The sequence below is a fragment of the Tiliqua scincoides genome, chromosome 3, assembly GCF_035046505.1.
Source record: "Tiliqua scincoides isolate rTilSci1 chromosome 3, rTilSci1.hap2, whole genome shotgun sequence".
Classification (NCBI taxonomy): Eukaryota; Metazoa; Chordata; class Lepidosauria; order Squamata; family Scincidae; genus Tiliqua; species Tiliqua scincoides.
The window spans coordinates 91472612-91492384 of NC_089823.1; the positions used below are offsets into that span (position 1 = coordinate 91472612).

Genomic DNA, 19773 nt, shown 5'->3' on the forward strand with positions numbered 1-19773 from the left:
CACAGCGCAGCAAGTCTCAGCCCGTGGAGCGGAGGCTGGTGCCTCGCACGTCCTCCCCGCCCTCAAAGTCCCCGGGCTCCGGCTTGGCGTGGGAGCGAGGCGGAGCTGCGCCTCTGGAGAGGCTGCCGGCGCTGTGGGCTCAGGTGAGGAGCCGGAGCGCGCTGGGAGGAGCGAGCGGGCTCTTCCCCGCCTTCCCCTGCCAGGCGCGGGACGGGAGCGCGAGGCTGCTGGAGCTGTGGGGGGAGGAAAAGGAGGCGGCCGTGCCTGTTCCCGGCATGGGATGACGCAGCCCTGGACCGCGTTCTGTGCCTCCTCCTCCAGCTTGAGCCCGAGTGCAGAGGGCGCGCTGCGGGGCTCCCCTCACCACGTTGGCTTCAGACCCTCAGGAATGTCCCGCAGGAGCCTTTCTGCGGGGGAGGCGCAATAGCTGCAGCTCCCTCCCTTCTGGCGCCCTCTCTCCCAAGCCCAGATCCACCGCAGGCGCCAAACCAACAGGTGAAGCCAGGTGTTAGTCTCTCTCTCTCTTTCAACAACTCGTAGAGGACATTAGAGACAGCCACTCCTGCGTGCCAGGCCCTTTGCCTGGGGACAGTTTGCTGGGACGACCCTTTGGCGCCACCTCTCGCCCTCCTGTTTCTACCCCGGCTTCCTGAAGCAGGTGGGTGTATCTGGCTGACCAGAAGAGTGGCTTCACTGATTACCTTTGAGATGTATAGTCTGACGCTTCGTTCCCATAGTGCCGCGTTTCTCAAACTGTGGGTCAGGATCCACTAGGTCCCCATTTCAGGTGGGTCCCTATTCATTTCAGTGTGTATTTTATTTTTCATATATTAGAATTGATGCTACTGTGGCATGTCACTGCATTTGGGGAAATGTTACAGATCTGGGCTACTATGTATATGCTTTGAACCATTAGGGCATACTCCTTGGTAAGTGTGATAGCATTGCAGACTGGGATGTTTGGAGAATTTTTTTTAAACAGATCAGCAACTGCTTGGGAGGGTTAGGTGGGTTCTTCTTTACTGTAAATAAAATTTTAACTTATTGTAAACTTTTTACTCGATTGATGGATGGATTGATTTGACTTTTCATGCCTGCTGTTAAAAATTTTCTTGCTTGATAATGTCACTTTCAGCCATGACATCCTCTCCAGGTTAATGATATCACTTCCTGTGGATCCTGACAGATTGTCATTCTAAAAAGGAGAACCTGGTGCTAAAAAGTTTGAGAATCACTGTTTTAGTGCATTACATTAATTTAAGGGGGGAATTCTGTATGTTTAATTTCACAGAGGATTGTATTGTATCCAGGTACAATGTACAGCCTGGGATGCTAGTACATCAGAAGGCATTTCCCCAAATCTTTGCAGCACTGTTCAAAATTCCAGGGGGTGGGTCAGACTGTCCGGCTCATACTCTTTGTGATGCCTCCTTAGCCGCTATCCTTAAATGCTGTGGGGATCATTGTCTGTGTGAACTTTGTGAAGTTCTTTGACTTCTCCACTTTATGCTCAATGTGAACATTTCAAACAAAGGAACAAAATAGAGACAGCAACTTCCTGGAGACAGGAAACAAACAGTAGTTACTATCCTTGGCAAATGGGACAGTTGGAGCACAAGAATAATTCTAGAAATAAACAAATGTTTTTACTTAAATTAATCTTCCTTACCTTTCACTCTTACAACAGTTTACAAGCAGTATTTAACAAAAGTTTGAGTGAACAGTTTTTGAAATCTGTTTGATTTCCAGTTTGGTTGAATCCTTAATTTAAATTTCCCAAGACAGTTAGATGCTTCCTGGTTTACCCTTGTCAATTACTCTAACTCTGGTTTTCAGATTCTTTTCAGTGGTCAACTACTATAAAAATTCTGTGCCACACCTACCTGTTTGATGCTGCTCTATCTCTGGCCCTGAAACGACTTTCCTTAAGTCTGCCTGACCCCATTATTTTGAGGATTTCATTTGGAAACAACCCCTCTCCCACAATATACACAGTATTTCATTCTCCTAGGTTTATAAACTCTAATTTGGGTACTTGAACAGTTTTCTTAGAGACATTTGGGATTTCACTTATTACAGCTTCATTGGAATATCTGTTCCAATAAGAAACTAGAACAGGCTCTATAGGTGTGATTTAGTAGCTGGAAAAGAATGCCTTTTTGTTAAGTGCAAAACCAAAAATACATGGAAAACTGAAATATCCTGAAATATCCGAAAGCGAGGAAATGGAAATTGAACAATTTTTGCCTTTAGGTGGCAGCCTTAGTACTAGCTGTCATAAAGATTTAGTAACTTATTTTGATCCTGCGTTTAAAGCTTATAAATGATCAGAAATTTAGTCATATTTAACAATGAAGTTGCATTTTTTCCTGCCCCAGTGTTGATTGGGTAGATTTATAGTGATGATACATACTTATGTTTTCACATTAAGCAGTTGATAATAATTTTCTTGAAGTCTCAATCCCTCTTGCATTTGTTACCTCATGTACATTAGGGCAGCTGTGACTTGCAGTTTTGATGAGCTTATGTAATGTGTATGTGGGTCTTGTGGACCTTGCTATATAATTTCTGGACACATATTAGATTGGTTTGTGGCATCTACATGTGCAGAAGTTTTTCTTGGTTTTGTCAAGAATTAGAAGTGCAGTATTAGGTCCATGCATTCTATATGCAGAAGTGCCGCTGTGTTCTATCCGACAAACATGGGTGAGCTAGGCTGCTGGGAGGCATTAAGTGTGGAAAGAAACTGGGCCTCATAATTGGCCTGATGAACTCTAAATATGTAGTGCATTAGTGTGAGAAAAGAACTTTGTTACCAAACTATGATTAATTAGATGAGTGCCTTTCTCAAGTCAATGAACTTCTGACAAACAAAGTCTTGTAAACTTGAGATTTAGCAGGAAAATTTGGTAAATGTATAAACAACACAGGGCAGTTTGTAAAAAAGGTTTTTGAACCCTGGAAATCTGCCTGATTTGGTGAGGATCATCATTTAGAGGCCCCAGAAACATCAGAGAAAAGGGATCATATTTTTTTTTTTAAAATGCAAAACAGACTCTTTAGTTACTTCAGCACTGATGTACATGGTGTAAATATTGTCATAGGGAAAGAACAAACTTGAGTGGAAGTGAGAACTAACATATATTAGGAAAAAAATTTATGTTCTGCTGTAGGCTAGATTGTATGGAGGATATCAGAACATTCTGAAAAGGGAAGCAACATGGATCTTATGAGAGACACAAAATGTTTAGCAATTTCAGAGAAGCCTGTTGGGTAGAAATAGTGACCTGGGAAAAAAAACATTTTGAAATCCCCAGTGCCAGATATAAATTTCAAGAGCTAGCATTATGTTTTCAGGCAGTATGCTTTCTTTGGATGGGAACCAAATGTCAATATTCCTAGCTGAGATTTTTCCAGCCTTGCTTTGACCAGCCAAGTTTGGAAGAGTGTAAGCCGTGTGCGCATAAGCTGAAGAAAAGCTTCTTACCTTTCCATACCTATTCAACACAAGTTTTCTTTAAAAAAAAAAATCTCTTTTTCTGCAAGGAAAATGGAGTATAGTGAGCTGTTGTTCATTGTGATCAGGCTACAGTAAAGGCACTAGTGGCAGATTTTCTTTTGACATTGGTAGTATGGTATGGGTATGTGCACATGTGGAACTGCTGAGAAAGACCTTTGGTCCTTCTAGCCAGGGCCTAGGGGAGGAGGGTAAAGGGGGTAATTTGTACCCGGGCCCAGAAGCCAAAGGAAGGGGCCCAGAAATTTCCTGGAATGTTACATTTTCCTATCTACTCAGATTTATTGTCTGCATGGGATGCTGGGGATACTACCAAGAGTGTGTGGCTGCAGCTACTGCAGCTACAGGCAAGCCATATATGCTGGGCCAAGGAATGCATACATGACACTCCTTAACAGTGTCAAATCTGGAAGGAAACTGGCCTGCTACAATAGCTCTTTGGCTTGTGGATCCGCTTAGCATGAAGGAGTGTGTAGGAGCTCAGGGACTACAGCTGCTTCAGAACTAAGTTCTGGCACGCATAGGACACTTTCCATTCTAGTTTGAGCCTCAATATGATGATGCTAATTTTCTGCATGATTTTCTATTTTTGAAAGATTTTAGAGAGACTTAGAAGTGTGTTTGCTTTTCCGTATTACAGTACCTAGCTACCGATGCCACATGGATGGGTAGACCTGGGCTCCAAACACTTCCAGCTGTCTCCCCCTATCCCCCACCCTGTTTCGCCCCTCCCTGCCTCCATTCTGCTTGCTCATCACCACCCTCCCCCACTCTGTTTCACCCCCTTTGCAAAGGGGTGCCCCAAAAACTTTGTACCCCCTGATAAAATTCCTCTCAGAGGCCCTGGGCACCAGGACTCCTCTGCAGGCTGTCCTCCCTCCTCCTGGCCCTGAAACATCCCCTACCCACTCTTCCCTGCCCACAACACACCTCTGTCACCACCTTACCATGAGCAGAAGAGCATCCAGGAACCATAGCCACACTGCTCTTCTCGCTGCTTGCAGCAGTGATCTGGAAGTACGTGATAGTGGCCCGGTTTTCATGCAACTGTAAAGGGCCTTGGGTTGCTGAAACACGTTCTGGCAGCACAAGGCTCAGATAGGATTGGTCTCCAATTCTGCTTGATTTTAAGGCGGAACAGAAATGTTTTTCATGTTAGAATTTTATACGGATGTGGATTTTGAAGATTCAAAACCCCCATGTGCAGAGCTTCAAAGCCTAAATAATAAACAAACAAACAAAAGTTGACAACTGGATTCCACGAGCCTGTTTCAAGATGCCTTGAATCAGCAGTGATAGGGAGACACTGTCCCTTGTGAAGCAGCCCCCATGCATAATAGTGGCTTTGCAGGGCCTGTGTGGGAAAGATCCTTGCCACTGAAGGGAGCCTGAGCACTGACCTGCAGTTTTGGCTGCCTACACATTGTGGTCTCATTAGCACCAAAAAGCGGTCACCAGCAGGACAACTGCAGCAGTGGCATGGTGAAAAAAAATGATACTCAGCACCTGAGCTGAGTCATAACCTTTATTCAGGTTGTGGTGGGAGTCTGTCTTTCAGATTCTTTCATGTCCACTTAATTTTCATAAAAGTCAAAAATTACAATAAAAACGAGCCAGATCCATTGTTTTATTTTTTTAGCATATCATTTTAAAAAGATCTTTTCCATTTCTAATTCACTCAGTCAGGGCCTAGGAGAGGGGGTAAAGGGGGTAATTTTTACCTGAGCCCAGGGTCAAAAGGGGGGCCCAGGAGCCAAAGGAGGGGGCCCAGAAATTTCCTGGGATCTTACATTTTCCTGTCTACTCTGACTTGCTGCCTGCACGGGATGCTGAGAATACTACCATGACTGGGGATGCTGGGGTCACTACTTATACCACATGGGTTGGTAGACCTGGGCTCCAAAGAGTTTTCCAGCTGTCTCTACCCTCCCCCTACCCTGTTTAGCCCCAACCTGCCCCTATTCTGCTCGCCCGTCTCCACCCTGCCCCGCACTGTTTCACCCCTCCCTCCTTGCAAAGGGTCTCAAAAGAAACTTCGTACCCCCTGATAAAATTCTTCTCAGAGGCCCTGCTTCTAGCCTAGTACTGCTTACTTTTAACGCATAGTGCTGGACCAAATTTAGGATTATCTGCTAGCAAAGCATGTTCACTACTATGGAATGATGGTTTCACCTCGCCACAGGTCTGGTCAATTGGGAAGGAGCTCGCTCATACTGGAACACTCCCTTAAATGTGTAGAGGTAGACATGTTGTCGTTTTCCAGCCACTCGTTTGAAGTTTTGTAAAGGGAAAGCCAGTTATGTGTCCTACACAATTGATAAGATATGGTGTTGTTGTTTTTTGCCAACAAGTTGCCTTTACATTGTGCAGGGACTGTTTCATTCTATTCACAGTGTCTAGCATGCTGTGTGCAATAATATGTTTTTATTACCGCAGACACCTGAGTATAAGTCGATCTCATAAAATCATGGAATTTTCTATGACCCTTGGATAAATGGGGACAGTTGCGTGCCTGCCATTGACTGCCCTGGGGCAAATGCCCCAGGCGCCGGCCACTGGGACCCCGCGGAAGCCTCTCTGAGGCTCCCAGCAGGGGCGGAATCTGTGCTTCCGGTTCACTGGAAGCACAGTTTATAGTGCCGGGGAACCTCACAGAGGTTTCCCCAGCATGGGAGGTGTCTGACTATAATTTTGTCTGATTTTACCGGAGGCCAGATCCTGAAAAATAACCTATCAGTAATTATTACCTAAGAACTGTACAGCCTCTATTAAAAAATATAGTAAATGATCATAAGATGTAATTTTATTCATTAATTTTTTAAAATTCTGTACTTCACAACCTTTTTGTAAATACTGTCAGAGTAAGTGCACTGTAAACAACATATCAGTAGAACTATTAATCAAATCCTTCTTTAAGCTGCCTGGTGTGTTAAGCCAGAGGCTCTACATATAACGTACAACACATATAACAATCTTGCACATTGATGATTGATACAGTGAATGTAGAGGAATACATTTATTGTGCAAGTCATAGAAGTTATTACACAATAATGTAGTTCATAGAAATCATAAAAGAATAAACAAAAATGATGAGTTGTGTTCTGTGAACAATATGTTCTGACCTAGCACTTTTGGGCAGTTTTTAAAAAGTCAAAGTTGGACTGCTGTGCCATGTAATGTAAACCCTAACAAAAAATGTGAAAGGTTTATTTTTCGATGCAACTTGTGTGCTCTGTAAAATGCTCATGCATGGACAAGTTTAGTCAATTTGAAACATCGTGCTGCAGCATTCCCCTTCAAAGTCTCAAAAATGCATTACTACTCAAACATTAACCTCCAGGTCAATCAGGAGGGTCCCCCCCCTTTTTTGGCCAGTGTTAAGGGTTGTAAGCATTATCATTTAATAAAAATACAAGAAGTGTTAAAAATGGCAAAAGGTTCAATGTAAAACAACCAAATTATCATCACCCAGGACAACCAATTTTCAATTCAGTACCTCTATGTGAATGTGCTTGGGAAAAGCCAACAGGTTCATAATTTGGTAATTCTTCTGCTTTCAATCCCCTCTCAACAGCATTGCATTGACTGCTTCCCTACCCTTAGGTGATGATGCCGTTTAGTAACACGCTTGAGTACTTTTGTTAGGAGATGAACAATTTTACATCTGAGTTCTTAAGAACTCCTAATTAGATATCCTCCAGGCTCAGTACCCTAGTTTGGGTGATCCAACAAGTCATCATTTGCCAGATTGTGAATAAACTGTGTCTTTTGCTCTCACCATACTTGAATGTAGGAAGCTACCTTATGCTGAGGCAGTCCTAGCTCAGTATTGTCTACCCTAGAATGCCTAGCAGAGCCTTTCCATGATTTCTAGTGGGGATCTTCCTACCTGGACATGTCACAGTTTTGACCTGGGTCCTTCTATGTTCAAAGCAGGTGGTTTGAGATATGGATGATCCGTCCTTTGAGCTTGCCCAGTGAAATTCATTGGCTTCCTGATTTATTAAACCATAGCTTCTTGTGGAGTCCAAACCGAGAAATTTTATTTTAACAAATCCCTCCAAACCAGGATCAATCTGTGCCTACAATCTTTGTTTGTAATAACTTATACTACAGCTTCCCAGGGGGAACCTTTTCTTTCACTTTTGCCAATAGCCAAGGATGTGATGGGGCTATCTTCCTGTTTCTGAAGAAATGTATACAGCCCAATCTAACCTAAATTCCCCCCCCCCCCACAGTGGTGCCACTGTGCGCTATGCTACATGCAGGGTTTTTTGGCTGCTGGAAGTCTTTTCAATGTAAGGGACATTTGTCCTCTTGCCTTGGGGTAAGACTCAGCAGCTGCAATGGGTTCACTTGGACCTGCAGCAACAATATCGCTGGCACAAGTCTGCATTGATCTATGCAGGTGGATCAGCCTCTGGAAGAACCTCAGGATTTGGTGTGTACCAGCGCTGCAGATCCAGCCCCCTCTTGGGCCTGATCCACTCATCCCTACTCACCCTTACCCCATCTCCTCCCCATGCCCCCTCAATGGTGTGTGGGTCTGTAGAGCAGGTCAGTACCGAAGCCTTATAAATTTCCTAAGTATACTAAACTGTCCAATTGCATAGTTATATATAATGGTTATGTAAACCACAATGGTTATATATATAACCACAATAGTTATATATAATGGTTATGTAAACCACAACTAGGTTATACACAATGCATTTCATGTCCTTAAAATAATGCAGTGATTTAAATCTGATATGAACAATGAGATAGCACGTCTTTGGAAAAATAATCAAAGTTTGTTATTTGTGGTGTGTGTGTTTCCCTAGTGGCCTCATAATTTCCAGGGAAGTTAAATTTGTAACAGCGACTGATCCAGGGTCACGTAGCGGTTTTCATGGTTGTAGGGGAATTTGATCATGGGACTGCTCAGTTCTTAGAGCAACATTTTGTTGACTTCACCACACAAATACCAGATGGATAGAGATGCTTTACTTTGTTTTCCCTTCCAGACCACAAACAGTTGATAGGTATGTGGCTAGGAAAAACCAGTTTGCCGGGGTGGGGGCTGCTCTCATTTAAGCCCTCCACATGCCAGTGGATGGAAGTTTCTGAAGTTGTTCACTGTAGTAAAGATCTCTTAAAAAGACAATGCTCACCTGAATACGTTTTTGTTCCTTTACCAGGAGAAGATGGTTAGTGTGTTGCGGTTCACTTGCTGGATCTCTCTGGTTTATTCTACAGTCAACTGCTGTAAGTTTAATGTGCTTCTTAATAACTTGTTTAGTTTATTACCTACATCGCTGTGAATATCATCATGATCCTACATTTAATCTCTTTCCCTTCCCACCACTGCACAATTATATATGACCGCAAACCAATTTCACATAAGGAGTTGGTTTGTTTTCTTCAGTTCTCACAAGCGTGTACAGGTGGAGCCTATTTATCTGCGTTAATTCCGTTCCGTGACTCGGCGCGATTAACAAAAAATGCGTTGTGCTAAATTCCATAGAGTTACGCAAATACACTGCAGCCTGACACTTCCTGATGGAAGGAAACTAAGGCAGCTGTTATCAATCCCCTTCCCTCCACTCCGTACTCAACCCTCCCCGTTGCCAGCTTCTTTCACATGGGATGCTGATCTTTTAAGAGTCTAAACCTATGCATTTCTACTCCGAAGTAAGCCCCATTGTAGTCAATGGGGAAAGTGTGGAGAGCATTGTAGGCTAAATCTCATGCTTAGCTTGGTGGGAAGGCTTGCTCGTGTCTGTGATAGCCTGCACCATGGGGGGGGGGTTGCTTGTGTCGGTGATTGCCTGCACCATCTCAATGGGGGGGGGAATTTGGCAAACACTCCCTGGGTTTTTTAAAGCAATCCCCTCTGTGGCTACCACACCTGCCCCTGTATGAGTGAGAGAATGGATCGAGCGAGCGTGCTCCACCTTGCTGCACGTGTTCTGGCTACAGAGATTTTCGGCCCCCCTTCCCCTCTTCAGCCTCTTTGCTGTTCCCCCACCCCATTCTTGTTGAGACAAATCCACAGGTAAAAAATCTGTGAATAAATAGGCTGCACTTGAATGCCATTTGATTTTTATTATTCTCTGGATGTGTGAACTGACAGTTTATGTGGGAGATTGAAAGGTGTCTCTCTAGTAGCTGCTGTGTAGTGAATTACTTGTATACATATTCACTTGCAAGCCATGTTGGTGTTGAGTGATTAATGTGCATAATTGTCATCTTGCTAATACGAGTTAAGTATCCCTTATCTGGACTTCTTGGAGCAGGAAGGTGTCTAGATTTTGGATTTGTTTGAATTTTGGAATAATTGCTTAAATACAGTGAGAAATGCTTCCTCTTTTCTTTTCACTGTTGCCCGTACAGGTGTCTGCTGGTCTGATATTTTTCAGCAGTGTCTGTACAAGTGCAACCTACAGAACAGAGAATAGAACTTAAGAACATAAGAAGAGCCCCACTGGATCAGGCCAAAGGCTCATCTAGTCCAGCTTCCTATATCTCGCAGTGGCCCACCAAATGCTTCAGGGAGCACACAAGACAACAGACACAACTTGCATTCTGGTGCCCTCCCCTGCATCTGGCAATCAGAGGCAGCCTACCTCTAAAACCAGGAGCTTGCACTTACCTACCATGGCTTGTAACCTGTGATGAACTTTTCCTCCAGAAATTTGCCCAATCCCCTCCTAAAGGCATCTAGGCAAGATGCCATCACTACTTCCTGTGGCAAGGAGTTCCACAGTCTAATTACACGCTGGGTAAAGAAATATTTTCTTTTGTCTGTCCTAACTCTCCCAACACTCAACTTTAGTGGATGTCCCCTGGTTCTGGTGTTATGTGAGAGGGAAAAGTGCATCTCTCTATCCACTCTATCCATCCCCTGCATAATTTTGTATGTCTCAATCATGGTTCCCCTCTGGTGCCTCTTTTCTAGACTGAAAAGCCCCAAATGCTGTAACCTTTCCTCATAAGGAAGGTGTCCCAGCCCAGTAATCATTTTGCTTGTTCACTTCTGCACCTTTTCCATTTCCACTATATCCTTTTTGAGATGTGGCGACCAGAACTGGATGCAATACTCCAGGTGTTGCTCTACACCTGTACTTACAGCCTATACTGGCAGTATACTAAGACCAAGAATGAGCACAAGACTTTCTAGTGTTCACATTATGGAAAAAAAAGTCTTGAGCAAAAATGTCTGGATTTCAGAATAGTTCGGATTTTGGATGTCTGGATAAAGGGATAAACCTGTAATCAGTTGTCCAGATGTCTGGATAAACCTGCAATCAGTTGTATTTCTGCAGGCTTATGAGTAGAAGAAGCAGTGCATTTTCCTAACGAATACATCACAGAGGTTATATTTTTTACCAGTCTTTTCCACAAAGGGAGAGATGGGAGTGATAAACTTATTTTGAGAGCTGTTATTTTAAAAGGGCATTTATTCTTCAAAAGATCTTTTAAAAAGTTATGGTTTTTTTTTTTTTTTTTAACAAACTTCCACTTTGAATTTTGTTCACCAGTCCAGTGTTCTGGTGTTTTTTTTTTTTTTTTGTTTTTTTTTTCAGTGAACACATTATGTTTGTATATTAAAGTAGGTGAGGGGAATTTTACCTCAGGTTTTCCACAATGCTTTTGAGAGTTTCATACTAATGCATAAGAAGCATTTGTAAACCACCCTGAAAAATTTTCCTCTTATCTCAAACCTCTTAAAAGAGTTAGCTGCATCAGTCCTCTGGCTTACAACTTCATTATCTTCTTTCATAACAATGCAATAAAGATGAAATTTATACCTTACAGCCTTACAAACTCCTGCTGCAAGGAAGGCTTTGTAGTTCACAGGCTAAGGGTCTTCTGATTAGCTCTGTCTTGGGAGATCTTGAAGAGAAACCTAATTTCCCTTCAGATAATTAGATTACACCACCCAACATATGTTTTGGTGCTTTAAAAATTAGACCTCTTCTTGGATATATTTGGGGCGCTAATCCCAAAAATGGCATCAGTTTTGCCATATCAACTCTAGTTTTGAAGATAGGGCATAGCCACCTTATATGCTGATGTGCAGAAATATAATTGTATATTGTTATTTTATGAGTGTATAACTAGAGCTGATGTAGCCAAACCGATGCCATGTTTTGAGTCAGCATCCCAAATATACCCAAGAATAGGTCTAACTTCCGAGGCACTAGAATTTTTTTTTTGGGGGGTTGGGCAGTGTTAGCTGTAGATTCTTATGAGGTTACATCCAGTGGTGTAGTGAAAATTTTGATGTTCAGGAGCTGATCATAACACCCGCCCCCCCACCATGTCCCACTAAGACTGTCCAACAACAGCAACAAAAATCAACTTTTAATGTCTTCATTAGAATGTTTCCTTCTCCTGCTACTTATTCCTGTATTGTATTTCATTGTATTGTATTTTATTTAAAGATGTAGCTCATTTCATTCCAAACTCTTAGAGTGGTTTTCAATAATTTTGAGACAAACGTACAAAATTTGAAAAACAGAATTAAAGAAATATTCCAGAAAAATATAAAATAAGTGTGCTAGCCTAAACATATTTACTCAGAAGTATATCCCACTATGTTCATGAGGACTTACTTCCAGGTAAATCCTGGAAGTTTGTAGTCTAAATATAACATGAGCTGCCTACTGGTTCTTGGGCAGCCCCTGGGAAAAGATGATAGCCTAGAACAGATCACGGATTCTTAACTGAGAGTAAACATACCCCTTGGGGGTGTGGGAACCAAATGATGGGGATATATGAGTCTATCTCTGAACAATTAAAAAAAAATGTTAAATTAACTATCTCACCATTTTTTATACAGCTTGAAGTGGTGAGGCCACTAACCAATCAGCGACCATTGATGGGATAGGGGACAAATTGGACAATCTGTTGAGGATATGTAATTGTAAAGAGCTTAAGAACCCCTAGCTTAGATATTTATGTATATATATCCCTTGGCAAATTTCTTAGTTTGTCTCTTGCTGAACTGGATTCTTTTTTAAATTAAAGTCATTTTGAAAAATGTTTTGAAGGAGCACCTGAACACTCCTGCAAATGACACCACCTTCTCCTATAGCAGGAGCATGCTAGAGCTACGCCTCAATTACACTCTTGGTTACATCAGATTGAGCAGGTTTTTTGCATTCTGTGTGATACCAAATGGGGCACAGCTTTGGCTTTCCCTTATGTTTTAATAAAAAGCCAAATTGTGTAATAGGAGCAAGTCTCTGCCACTTATGCACTGAGATTGCTTTCTCCTTCCACTGTATGTTGCTGTTTTGGAAAATTTTAGCACAAGTGGTAAGTGCAGTATCCAATAGGGAAACTCCTCACCAGTGGCATAGCTAAGGGGGTGCATGGGGTAGCAGTTGCACCGGGCAACAAGCTTTAGCGGGGCAACAAGCTGAGCTTGACACTAGTGTCCAAAATTGTGAAAAAAATTGGTATTTATGAATAATACCATCATATCTTTGGAAAGGTAATTTAATGCTGAATGCAATGAAACAAACCTCATTGGAATATCTGTATTCTATCAAATGTTATATGGCCAATTAACCAGAAAATGAAAACAAAACTGCCTTATGGAACAAAAAATAGATTTCCTAACTCAAAGCTGGCCAATGAGATTCTGGCCAATCAGAATTGTTCTGAGAGTCAATGAGATGTTATTATAATACAGCAAGGAAACAATAAGGTGTGAATATGAGTCAGCTCTCATTTCCATGTATCATAATACAGTTACTCTTGCTAACTGGGTAAAGAGGCACTTTTTCAAGTGGTGCTCCTTTTTTATTTAGCAGGGGGAGAATAACCATCCCTCTTTACCCCAACACAGTGTGACCAATAAGGGACATACTTATTATTTATTTACTTCATTAAATTTGATTTTGTTGTGGGGGGGAGGGAACTAGAAAATCTTCTTTGACCCCAGATAGCAGATAGATGCCTTAATGATGCCACTGGCTGGGGGGAGCCAGCAGAGCAAGTGGATAGCGAGCTTCAGGGGGAGGAGGCAGGTTCCCATCCCCCCGATTTTCACTTTTTAAAAAGCCTAGGTATGACATCGCTCCTGGTTGTGACATCACTTCCGGGACATCATTTTTGAGCTTGCACCGGGCTACAGAATCATTAGCTACGCCACTGCTCCTCACTCCCCAATTCAGAACTGGAACTGGCAGACCTTATGTGTTTGTTTTCAGTTCTGTATTTGGACCCTTTTGTAACTCATGAAGCCATCATCCAAATCCCCTGCCTTCATTGTCAAGGGATTGGACTCAGTGCTTTTGTAGGTCCTTTCCAACTTAATGATTTTATGGAATTCCAAAACTGACTCTCTTGAGAGTTATCTGCCCTGGTCCCTGGGACATTGTTGCGGTGCTCCAGGCTGCAGAAAGACAGTCTCCCAGGGGCTCCAGTAAGAACATCCTGTTGCAGCAGCCAGGCAAATGAATGACATTTGGATTGTAGGGGGAGTGTAAATGACAGGAAAGGAAGAAGGCTCACATCCTCTGGCTTGAATTCAACTGGAGTCAAAGAAGAACGTTTATGTAGACGACCCATAATGGACCCAAGTGTTTTACAATGGAACCAACACTTTATAATGGACCCTAGTGTTACTAGTGTGACAAGTTCATAATACTAGCTAATTACAGCTTCAGCTGAAATAACTGCAGAAGGCAAGAAACAAAGATGGTGTTGGTTGAAATGAGGCTGAGAGCAATAGAAAATGATGGGGGAGCCAGCGGACAGAATGACTGAAAACGTCTAGCTCTTAGTTAATGCCAGCATATTTGGAAACTGTGATTTGTAGCCATAAGAGTAAACAGCACTTTTCCAATAAGAACAATACAGCAAATGAAATAACCTCTGCTGCCTTGCTTAAATTCAGGGCAAACTTGCTATATGCTAACTTATTGACGTTTTTCTGTTCGTACCCTTGAAGTACATAATTTGTGATATTTTAATGTTAAAATGTAATCATCTACATTTTGTCTTAAATTTTAGGTTCACAAATGCCTGTCCTCATGACTGTAGGTGAGCCTGGATCTCTCTGCTGTCCAGGAGCTTCTAAACAATCAAACAATGTGACTTGGTATAGAAATGGTAGCACTATACCAATAAGTACCAGTAACTACTCCAGGATCCATCAGCAAGGGGAGTTCCTTTGGTTTATCCCTACAAGCATGGAAGATGCTGGAATTTATGAGTGCAGTGTAAAGTACGTTTGTCTGAAGTTTGAAATTCCTGATGAATTGAAAATGCAGTTCTTTGAAAATGATTAAAGATAATCATGTTTGCGTGGCATGGTTGCTAAGGTGTGCACCTTAACTTACAGCGCAATCCTATCTTGCACTGGAACAGGTAGGCCAGGATGTTCGTCCCCTTCCCCTGAGTAAGGTAAGCAGCCCCGCAATGGGGCTACTCACTGTAGCTCCACAATGGGGCTACTCACGAGTAAAGGCGCTCATGTAGGGCGTGCAGCCCTCCACGAGCGCCCTGGATCCTGCGGAGCTCAGCTCCACGGATCCTCCTCCTGCCCACACCCCCGGCATGCCTCCTCCCCACCCCCGCTGACCTCCCCCCTCCCCGGAACGCCTCCCCCCATTTCCACGCCCCCGCCTCTTGTTCTGCAGCCCTGCGGCCCGGGAGACCGCCAAGCCGCAGAACCTGGGCCACCACCCGGCGCTAGTCCAGCACTGGCAGGCGCTGGGCTAGCACCGGCGGGAGCCCGGTGGTGAGCCCCGCAAACATGCCTTATGGCACGTTTGCGACTGTGGTCAGCGGCACCGAGTCGTGCCACCGACCACAGGATTGGACTCTTAATCCCCATGCTTTCTGATGCATGAGTGAATTGTGAGCACTTTTACCTCTTCTCTTACACTAAAGGTTTTCTGATCGTAGAATAACTGCAGTGGAGTCACATCATACATGCATTTAACTTGCACCAAATCAAGTATATGCTCTTGACCCCCCCCCCCCAAAAGTACCTCTCTAGTTATGCGTATGTTGCTTAGGAAAATAAGTCTCTTAACAGCCCAATCCTATCCTGTGCTGGCACAGGCAGGCTGGCGCAGGGTTTGAGATGCATCCTGTGCAATTCCAAGAAAGGGGATTTATTTCCCCTTATCCTGTGTCGCTTGGCAGCCACCTCAGTGGCGCTACTTCAGTCTGCACCAGCAGAATTGCTGGCACAAATCTGAGCAGCTTGGTGTAATGCTGGGCTGCTTGGGTGGGGAGTTTGGATTTGTCCTAACTGCCAAAAGCTGGTGCCACCCCCATCTCACCTTCCCATTTTCCCTGTCCCCAAACAACCCCCAAAATGCCTTCCCCCACCTTCCCAGACACAGTGACATATCTAGGATTTGCGTCACCCGGTGCGGGAGGCCTGCGCATCACCCCATGCAGTGGGTGGGGCAACGCCCCAGTGGTGGGTGTGGTGATGTACCATCGCCCCACCCCCACTGGTTTTTTGGCTGTACCTTTTGTTAGAACTCAGATATTTCAATGTGGCTTGTTTCATTGCATTCTGCATGAAATTATGCATTGATTGATATATAACATGATAGTCTTATTCCTCCAAATTCTGATTTTAGTGATTTTGAAAACTTGTAGTCTCACACACATACCCCCGTGTCAACTTACTAACACCTTATTGCAGCAGTTCTCAAACTTTTAGCACTGGGACCCACTTTTTAGAATGACAATCTGTCCAGGACCCATTGGAAGTGATGGCATGGCCAGAAGTGACATCATCAAGCAAATTAAAATAAATAATTATAAATAATTACTTTAAAATAAAAGAAATAATGAAATAAGGGGGAGCCAGTCCTGTTCCACCAAGTGAATCTACTCTGAAGTAAGTCCTATTGTGGTCAATGGGGCTTACTCTCAGAAAAGTGTGGGTAGGATTGCAGCCTGTGAGCCCAAGCCTATGCATGTCTACTCTGAAGTAAGTCCCATAGTGGTCAATGGAGCTTACTCTGTAGTCTGCTTGCAATAACACCCCCCCCCCAAAAAAAAAAGAATCAGTGAGATTTCCAGCCCTCCCCAGTGCCCAGTTTAAAGTTCTTCTATTTCAGGCATATCCGTATAAACACTGACCTGACTTTGCAAGTGCAAAATAGAAAACTTTCCCCTTACTATTCAAGTCTCTTTTGTCCTTTTTAGTGGGGGGGGGGGGGGGGAGGCTGCCTTCTGGAACATATGTTGAGCTTCAGTTCCATCAGATAGGGGCCATTCTGGTGTCCTCATATTCCCCTTTGCCTGGCCTGACCACCAGCCAAGGCTGGTCTGCCTACTCACGACCATGAGGCTGCTTCGCTTTCCATAGGGCTGGGTGGGAGGGACCTCCTTCTCCCTTTTGTGTTTTTGGGGGCTGCATTCATTGGATCAGGACCGTTCTGACGTCCTTGGAATCCTCTCAGCCTGCCCAGAGTCCTCTCAGTCTTTGCCTGGATGAAGGCAAGTTTGCCTACTCGTGAATAAACGCATCCACATGGCTTCGTTTAGGGCTCAATAGAACCAGCTGGAAGGGAGGCAGGGACCTCCTTCTTGTGTTTTTGGGGGCTGCATTCATTGGATCGGGACCATTGTGGTGTCATTGGATTCCTTTCAGCCTGCCCTTTCCGATAGACTATGGCAAGTATGCCTACTCATGAGTAAATACACGATATGGCTCACTTTCACCTTCCATAGGGCTCCATGCATTTTCTTTCTTTCTGGGTTTTTGGCCATAACTTTTGAAGGAAAGGAGCTATTTCAATTCTGTTTTTTTGCATTGCACTCCGCTGGACATTCCACATCCAATGGTGTATGGCACAATGGGGTAGCTCCAAAAGCCGTGAAGTTAGCGCGTCCTCCCCCCTGGTGCGTCACCCGGTGCGGACCGCACCCGCAGCAACCCCCAGCGACGCCAGTACCCAGACACTCTGCGTCAGTCGTCTTTGGCTGATGTGAACTTAACTTCCCAAAGTGGTATGAAGGCTGGATTTGGTCTCCGGGCCAGTATTTGTCCTTGTGCCAGCTTCACTGAATCCCAAGTCATCACAGATGTGCCTTACGGCACATCTGCGACACAAGGGACTTGTGCTGGCCCAAAGAATGCTCTGGATTCTGCTCCATTAGCAGTTCATTTTATGTTTCATTTGTGTGTGTCTGTGTGTCTGTGTATAGTCACTGACTGAAACATGGTTAATTCTTTTCTCATTACAGTGGCTCAAAAAGAATTGCAAGGCGCCTTGAGATTTTCAAGAACCACGATGGTTTATGCTTTAATCGAAACACTGTTTTTCTTGAACGTGTGCCTTTACGTAGTAATAGAAAATTGACTTGTCCTATAGAGAATAATTTTGGAAATCCGAAGGCTCTAAGTCGTGTACAGTGGTATAGGGTCGGTATGTCTCTGTGTCATAAAGTAATCTATGCATATTCTGCTTTCTATGTAAAATGGAAATTATGGGGGAGAAAGTTATGTATTTTTGAACAGTGTTGGTAAGAGCTACTGGCTTACTCTAAAGAATACTTAAGATTTTTGCAAAGGATTTTGCCCTGTAATACTATGGTTACTTTTTAAAATTTACACTGGAGTGCCTCTATCGCCCCAAAATCTAGGAATCAAACCAGACTGCACAACAGAAGGGATGTTCCCCCTGCCTCACAAAGGGCCATAAGAGATTGAATTATAGAAAACAAAGCACAGATTGTACAATAAAAGGAAAATGTGATCAAAGTTGTCCTCAGGGGTTTGGAAGGGGCAGTGGTTGGGTTAGAAGGACCAGCCCCGATCCATTTCTGTGCTAACTGGAGACCCAGCTGGAGCCTGGGTCTGCTAGAACTAGAGAGCCTAGAAGCAGCTCTTTATGAGCTCAAGCTTGTTTCTTTCACACTGAGAATTTTGTGGACCCTGGTCTTTGTGCCAGCAACAGACCAGGAGGCATATGATGGAGTAGTAGTGTAAGACTCCAGGCAAGAAGCTGTCTCATTATATCTCTCTGCTCTTCAGGCAGGGAAATGGAAGGGGGGGCAGTTAGTCTGACTAGAGTGATTTAAGATCTCTGTTCCATTCTGGCTGAATTACTCACTCAAAGCTTTTGACTTTCTGCAACTCCAGCCTGCTTTGCTACCTGCCATATGTACTTCGTGGGTTCCTACTTGAGGGCAGGACAGGACACGACAAAAGTTCACAGCTGCACACTATGAACACCTAAAACTAGAATATGCAAATTCCCCAATTCACATGGACACTAATTTTTCTTCCTTGAATGGAATCAGTTTCCATTATTCCAATGGAATAAAATGTCTCCCTCTTTAGCCTCCTGGGTCTCCCTGCAAATCTGCTTCAAGATGGCACATGGGGCCAGAGACAGCAGAAATGGGGAATTGGCACAAATCACCCAGTTCCTGCCCAAGTAGAAGTTTTTCTTTTGTAAGAGCATCTTAGGATCCAAAACTATAATTGTAATGTTAATAATAATAGTAGATATGCAAGTCCAAGACTTTTTTGGAAAAAAAAATTTGCATATTTTTTTAAAATTCCAAGTAGAGAGAGAGATCTAACCTGGGAGAGCTCCTTTTTCATTACCAACCCTCTTGTCTCCCAGCTTATCTCCTTTCCTTAATGAATCAAGTTTGTGAGAGGAAAGGCATGGAAAGAAATTTGGCTAAAATTCACTCTAAAAGTTAACCGCTTTCTGCAAATGGAGGTTTCTGATCAGGCTGCATTGCAGGCATGAACTTGGGAACTGTAGGGTTGCCATTGCCAAACTTCTTGGTTCATGAGTCAGAAGCAATAAAACAAAACTAACTTCCTAAAGTTCATGTCTGTTAGGCAGGAACAGCTCAGAAGAACATTCAGCTTTAAACTGAACTCTCTTTCCTCCTGGTTGGTTACTAGCTTGCCCAAAATGATGCTGTTTTCTTTCTTTCCGACCCCCCCCCCCCCCATGGGTAGATGTGCAGCAAAGGTTAATCTCAAGCTATTTTGGGGATGCCACTGGGCTGCATTCTCTTAATATGGCCTGATAATTTATATTTTTTCTTTCTTTTTGGTAAGGCTTTTGGCAGTTGTGTGACATAATCAGCTGTATCTCAGAAATCTCAGGTTTTTGGATGTATCCAACCTGGCGATGCTACCCTTCCCCAACTTGATAAAAATGAGAGCGGAAGGTGGGCAAATGGCAGATAAAAGGCATGCTGGGGCAAACATTTGGAAGGGGTTTTTCTTGGCTTAAAATAGTGTGAGAGAGCAATGA

General features: G+C 43.5%; 1 protein-coding gene across 2 annotated transcripts in view; it reads left to right on the forward strand.

The window, feature by feature from the left end:
* The first annotated feature begins 259 nt into the window (after window positions 1-259).
* Window positions 260-19773, forward strand: part of LOC136644625 (interleukin-1 receptor type 1-like) — a 33564-nt gene continuing 14050 nt past the window's right edge. Inside the window, exons 1-4 of one of the 2 annotated variants that reach the window (XM_066620645.1) lie at window positions 260-787; window positions 8698-8764; window positions 14528-14741; window positions 17735-17912. In XM_066620645.1, the coding sequence (XP_066476742.1) occupies window positions 8704-8764; window positions 14528-14741; window positions 17735-17912 (453 nt within the window). In that variant the 5' untranslated portion in view covers window positions 260-787; window positions 8698-8703. The remainder of the gene's footprint in view (window positions 788-8697; window positions 8765-14527; window positions 14742-17734; window positions 17913-19773) is intronic. The other variant, XM_066620647.1, reaches the window with a different exon arrangement.